Here is a 6,162-nt window from a genome sequence, read left to right on the forward strand (position 1 = left end):
ACTCTAGCCTGAGTGACAGAAAGAGACTGTCTTTAAAAAAAAAAAAGCCAGCTTTTTCCAGCTGTGAGCCTGTTGAAAGCTGCTGCAACTGCCAAAAGTTTCCAAGGAATTTCAGCTTGGGAATTGAGAACTATTGTGATCATATCCACTTTGCTTACAAGGAAGTTTTTTCCCCCCACACATCAGACAGGTAATATGCTGACATCATAACAAGGTTTGAGGGAGGCACATCTTATACATGAATGTAAAAACATAATCATCATGCTTATGAACTACAAAAAGGTACAAGGAAGTTTTTAATTAAAGAGGGGAGGGGGGAAGGAGAAGAGAGAGAGAAGCACTACTGAATTCCCTAGGGCTTAGATACCAAGTTTCTTCAAAAAGTCCTCAGTCATTTCCAATGCCAAGCAGATAAAAGATTTCTACGTCCCCAGTGCCCTCAGCTATATGAGCGTTCAACTGAATTTCAACTCTATGCTTGGTACTTTACATGGAGCACCCTCCATTTTAATATATTAAACATATTATGAGGCCAGGCACAGTGGCTCACACCTGTAATTGCAGCACTTTGTAGGCTGGATCACTTGAGGTCAGGAGTTTGAGACCAGCCTGGCCAACATGGTAAAATCCGGTCTCTACTAAAAAAATTAGCCGGGCGTGGTGATGGGTGCCTGTCATCCCTGTTGCTCAGGAGGCTGGGGCAAGAGAATTGCTTGAGCCCAGGAGGCGGAGGTTGCAGTGAGCCGAGATTGTGCCAGTGCACTCCAGCTCGGGTGACAGAGCAAGACTCTGTCTGAAAAAAACAAACAAACAAAAATCATGTATAGTTATTACTAAAAAGTACAAGGAGTGTCCTGGCATCAATGTACCACTGTCAAAGCCAGTACTGGATCACCTATTTTCAGAGAATAAGGGAACTAACCTATGTTTTCTTCTCCTTCCTTCTTCTCTGTCAGAAGAGTTCTTGTCATGCTGAGCTTCTTCATTGTATGACATTTATATTTTAGCACTGTTTTATTATTGCCTTCTGTATCAGCTAGAACAGAAATGAACTCCATTATTATACTGCTTGTGCTATCAAATAAAACAAAGATGAAGCCTTAATAATTCCAGTGTAGGGAGTCAGATTAAACTACTTCCTGTCAAGACAGTGTAGTAAATTCAAGGTATAACTCATCCCTCCTGCTCCAAGCATAGAAAAATAACAGATAAAATACATTAACAGGCCAGGCACAGTGGCTCATGCCTGTAATCCCTGCACTTTGGGAAGCCGAGGCAGGTGGTTCACCTGAGGTCAGGAGTTCGAAACCAGCCTGGCCAACATGATGAAACCCCCGTCTCTACTAAAAGTACAAAAAATTAGCTGGGCATGGTGGCACATGCCTGTAATCCCAGCTATTTGGGCGGCTGAGACAGGAGAATTGCTTGAACCCAGGAGGCGGAGGTTGCAGTGAGCAGAGATTGTGCCACTGCACTCCAGCCTGGGCAACAAGAGCAAAACTCTGTCTCAAAAAAAAAAAAAAATACATTAACAATTGAAAGTACAACTGGATTCAAAAGTAACAAACATCTTCAGAGGTCAGAAACACAAAGTTATGAGTGCGATTAAACCCACAGGTCTAACAGGCTTCATCCTTGAAGTAGAAATTGGGGCCAGGAATTTTACCCTATAGCGTATTGGGATCTAAAATTCTACCACTCAAATGAAGGACCAAAGTCAGACTTACTACCTGAAGCCAAAGTGTGGAGTAGGGACATTCTCAATCACGACAGGCTGAGAAAAAAAATTGCTGCCAACCTGCTGCCTGGAGTTGAAACTTTCAGAAAACTCTATGCCTAGGCAGGAGGGAAGATGAGGCCCTTGAGCCAAGGATACGAAGCACAGACACTTCCATACATTGCTACTGTGAGTGTAAATTGATATCGTACTTTAGAAAGTAGGCTGCTCTGCCTGTGAAGTAGCCCTTCTTTTATTCCTTGGCCAGGAGTGGTGGCTCACACCTGTAATCTTTTTGAGAGGATCCCTTTGAGAGGCCTCAAGGCAGGTCACTTGAGGTCAGGAGTTTGAGACCAGCCTGGCCAACATGGTGAAACCCCGTCTCTACCAAAAATACAAAAATTACGTGGGCGTGGTGACAGGCGCCTGTAATCCCAGCTACTCAGGAGGCTGAGGCAGGAGAATTGCTTGAACCTAGGAGGTGGAGGCTGCAGTGAGCCGAGATCATGCCACTGCACTCTAGCCTGGGTGACAGAGTGAGACTCTGTCTCCAAAAAAAAAAAAAAAAAGAATTCAGGAGAGTGATGATCTCTGAAGACAGAGGGAGAGAAATAAGTTTGGAAATGGAGATAGAAGGACTTCAAATGTATCTGGAATGGGTTTGTTTGTTTTTGACACATAGTCTAGCTCTGTTGCCCAGGCTGGAGTGCAGTGGTACGATATCGGTTCACTGCAACCTCCACCTCCCCGGTTCAAGCAATTCTCATGCCTCAGTCTCCCAAGTAGCTGGGAGGCACATGCCACCATACACAGCTAATTTTTGTATTTTTAGTAGAGATGGGGTTTTGCCATGTTGGCCAGGCTGGTCTCGAACTCCTGGCCTCAAGTGATCTGCCTGCCTTGGCCTCCCAAAGTGCTGGGATTACAGGATTAAGCCACCTGGCCCAGCCTGGCATGTTTTTTTTTAAACTATAATCTGCGTCACATTTGGGAAAATGGTAGGATATGATACAGCTAGACAATGGATACATGAGATATTTAATGTTTATTATGCTTAAGTATGATTGAAATAGTTCATATTAAAAAGGGCTGGGCTAGTAATCACTTACCATGTTCAACATTTTCTTCAAATATAACACAGGTCCCAAGAGTGTCTACAGAAAAATACAAATTGTTGAGAAGAGCTACCATCTCTGAAAGGCCCATATCAGAAAGAGTTCCATCTATCTGACATCCTCCTACCTTCATACTCCCCAGCAAAGACACAGCTGTCCACTTGCAGAATGGGCCTCTCAGTGTCAATGCCCTACAACAGAATAAAGGATCATAAAAAAAAACATGATTAGAAAAAGGCTTCAACATTATAACCTTGCTACCAAGGAAACTAATCTCCAAAACTGGGGAAACTCTAGAGCATCTTGTCCTACCAAGTACAGGATAAACTACAATTGCTCTGATCACAGCAGCTACAACTTGAAGACTACTTAATTCATACTCAAGTAACAAGGTCTATTTCAATCAGCATCTTCTTCAAGAGTAAGCTAAGAACAGAGGAAGTTTTGTCAACAGTAGTGCAAAGAGTCTATCTATCTGTCATCTATCTATTTTTTGAGACAGTGTCTAGCTCTGTCACCCAGGCTGGAATGCAGTGGCGTGATCATGGCTCACTGCAGCCTTGACCACGAGGGTTCAGGCAATCCTCCCACCCCAGCCTCCTGAGCAGCAGGGACCACAGGAGCATGCCACCATGCCCAGCTAATTTATTATTATTTTTATTTTTTGAGATGGAGTTTTGCCCTTTGTTGCCCAGGCTGGAGTGCAGTGGCGCGATTTCGGTCACTGCAACCTCCGCCTCCAGGGATCACGCGGTTCTCCTCTCTCAGGCTCCCGAGTAGCTGGGATTACAGGCGTCCACCACCATCCCCGGCTAATTTTTGTATTTTAGTAGAGATGGGATTTCACCATGTTGGCCAGGCTGGTCTCCAACTCCTGACCTCGTGATCCATCCACCTCGGCCTCCCAAACTGTTGGGATTACAGGCGTGAGCCACCGCGCCCAGCCATTTATTGTTATTATTAGTGTAGAGAGGGGGTCTCGCTATGTTGCCCAGGATGGTCTCCAATTCCTGGGCTCAAGTGATCCTCCCACCTCTGCTGAGATTATAGGAGTGCTGAGATTATAGGAATATATGTACTGTTTCATATCACAATGTTACTTCCTCCAAATCTGTAACTTTCTCTTCAGCCACACATTCAAACAAGCAAGCAAAGTTAGCCATTTTCTCCTATCTGCTCCCATAGTACCCCTGTACTTTTACATTACACTTAATTATATATTAATTAATTATACTTAGTGTACTTCTTATCCTTAGAGTTCACTGCTTTGTAAGGTGAAATAAATATATCAATCCTTGTGGATAGGTATTTCACCATTCTTGTTTTACATTCAAGAAACTCTAGAACAATCCCCCCAAGTCTAGAAAACTCACCAAAACCTTGCATTTATTTTCACATTTTGAGAGAAAGTCTGAATCAATAATTCCTGATAATTCCACCAGAACCAACTGCTCCTGGTGAAAGAAAGAGGGGTTAATTAACATGCTAGCACGCGAGCGGGCAAGAGGGAGCAATTAGGAAAAGAAGCCAAAAATCCCACCTTTGTGAAAACAGGACTCTGTTTTCAGCAAGAGGAAACGACGCTACCTAAGGTAACTTCCCGGTACTTCCCATCCTAAGTACGGGGTGACGATTAGGGCTCAGGTCCCAAGCTGCCCGGCTCCGCGTGCCCAGGAGCAAGAAGCCGGTGAGGAGCGTCGGGGCCTCCCTCCCGCCCGCAGCTCCCCGACTCCCTTCCCCACACACGGCCAGCACAAGTATCACCGCCACTGCGGTGCAGGCTTTCGGCGTAGCGCTTACTACCTCCTCTTCCTCCTCTTCTCCGTCTTCCAGACCCCGCTCGTCGGCCGCCGCCATGGTCCCTTGGCGCTTCGCCTCCTAGTCACTGGCCACGCCCGCCCGGAACCGCCATCTTGAGTGCGGGCAGCAGCTCCTACGCGGAGCAGCTCACTGGGTGCCTGCCACTGCGCTCCTCGCCGCGCAAACCGCTCCTGCCAGAACTCAAGATGTCGGCTTCCGGTGGGCGGGTGGCTACGGGCGCCGAGAGCGCTGGTGCTCGTGTGGAGACTCGCCACGGCCCACTCCTGGCTTAGTGACTGAAAGCGGGGGCGGGGGCTAGGCTGCTGTAGGCAGCGGAGCGCTGTCGGTCACGCAAGACAGGCCCTGCGATCTAGGGAGTCGCCGGGCTCCCGGTCCCGCTGGCGGGGAGGACTGGCAAGGCACAGGGGATAAAGGTGAAAGCAAGGAAACTATGGTTTCAGGCGGATCATGGACAGAAAGGCCTTGTGTTGACCCGAGCACATTTCTTGGAAAGAAATTATTAATATTGTGTCAGCGCTCATCCTCAATTCAACGTCCCCCAAGCCAAGTTAAAGGCACATTCAGTTTAACACTAATGAGCGCCTACACGGTAAAAAGCACTGCACCAGGAGCTATGAAAAATAGAAAGTGGGCTTAAGTTTTAGGCCTGCAGGAGCATGGGATCTGTGAGAGGTATATAAATGGACCCAAGCAAGTGCTGTAGAGATACACATTGTTATAGCAATACAGAGACCTGGGCAAGAGAAGTTTGAACAGAATTTTCTTAAAGTATCCCATAGATGTTTCTGATTATGAAAGAAATGGTCTTCGAAAGAAATGGTCTTCCTACCTGAGATAGCATGATCTAGTGGTTAAGATCATGAGCTTTGGATATTTATTTATTTAGAGATGGAGTTTTGCTCTTGTTGCCCAGGCTGGAGTGCAATAATGTCATCTGGACTCACTGCAACCTCCACTTCCCAGGTTCAAGCGATTCTCCTGCCTCAGCCTCCCGAGTAGCTGCGATTATAGGCATGCGCCACCACGCCCGGCTAATTCTGTTATTTTTTATTAGAGACGGGGTTTCTCCATGTTGGTCAGGCTGGTCTCGAACTCCTGACCTCCCAAAATGCTGGGACTGCAGGCATGAGCCACCGCGCCCAACCTGAGCTTTGGATTTTAATACCTGTCAAGTTCTACTGCATTAACAGCAAGGCTTTGGGCAGATTGGTTATTGTGAGGATTAAATGAGACAATACATATAAAATAAATTTAGCCCAGTATTCAGCACATAGTAAGCATTTAAAGTGCATTTAATCTATTATTAGTAGTAATATATAATTTTTTTAGTATGCTGCTCTCTTTCTTTTATTCTTTGTTTCTTTCTCTTTCTCTCTTTCTTTCCTTTCTTTTTTGTGACAGGGTCTGGCTCTGTGGCCCAGCCTGGAATGCAGTGGCGCCATCGTAGCTCCGTGTACCCTCAAACTCCTGGGCTCAAAGGGAGCCTCCTATCTCTGCTTCCTGAGTAAC

General features: G+C 46.1%; 1 protein-coding gene across 3 annotated transcripts in view; it reads right to left on the minus strand.

Annotated features, from left to right (window-relative positions):
• The window catches only part of GTF3C6 (general transcription factor IIIC, polypeptide 6, alpha 35kDa), a 9,109-nt gene extending 4,189 nt beyond the window's left edge, over positions 1–4,920 (minus strand). Inside the window, exons 1-5 of one of the 3 annotated variants that reach the window (XM_011970632.1) lie at positions 4,636–4,920; positions 4,206–4,286; positions 2,960–3,023; positions 2,827–2,871; positions 923–1,036 (exon numbers count right to left, since the gene is read on the minus strand). In XM_011970632.1, the coding sequence (XP_011826022.1) occupies positions 923–1,036; positions 2,827–2,871; positions 2,960–3,023; positions 4,206–4,286; positions 4,636–4,689 (358 nt within the window). In that variant the 5' untranslated portion in view covers positions 4,690–4,920. Of the gene's footprint in view, positions 1–922; positions 1,037–2,826; positions 2,872–2,959; positions 3,024–4,205; positions 4,287–4,632 lie in introns of all 3 variants that reach the window. The other 2 variants (XM_011970633.1, XM_011970631.1) reach the window with 2 other exon arrangements.
• Positions 4,921–6,162: the final 1,242 nt, after the last annotated feature.

This window comes from Mandrillus leucophaeus, unplaced genomic scaffold, assembly GCF_000951045.1.
Source record: "Mandrillus leucophaeus isolate KB7577 unplaced genomic scaffold, Mleu.le_1.0 Scaffold96, whole genome shotgun sequence".
Taxonomy (NCBI): Eukaryota; Metazoa; Chordata; class Mammalia; order Primates; family Cercopithecidae; genus Mandrillus; species Mandrillus leucophaeus.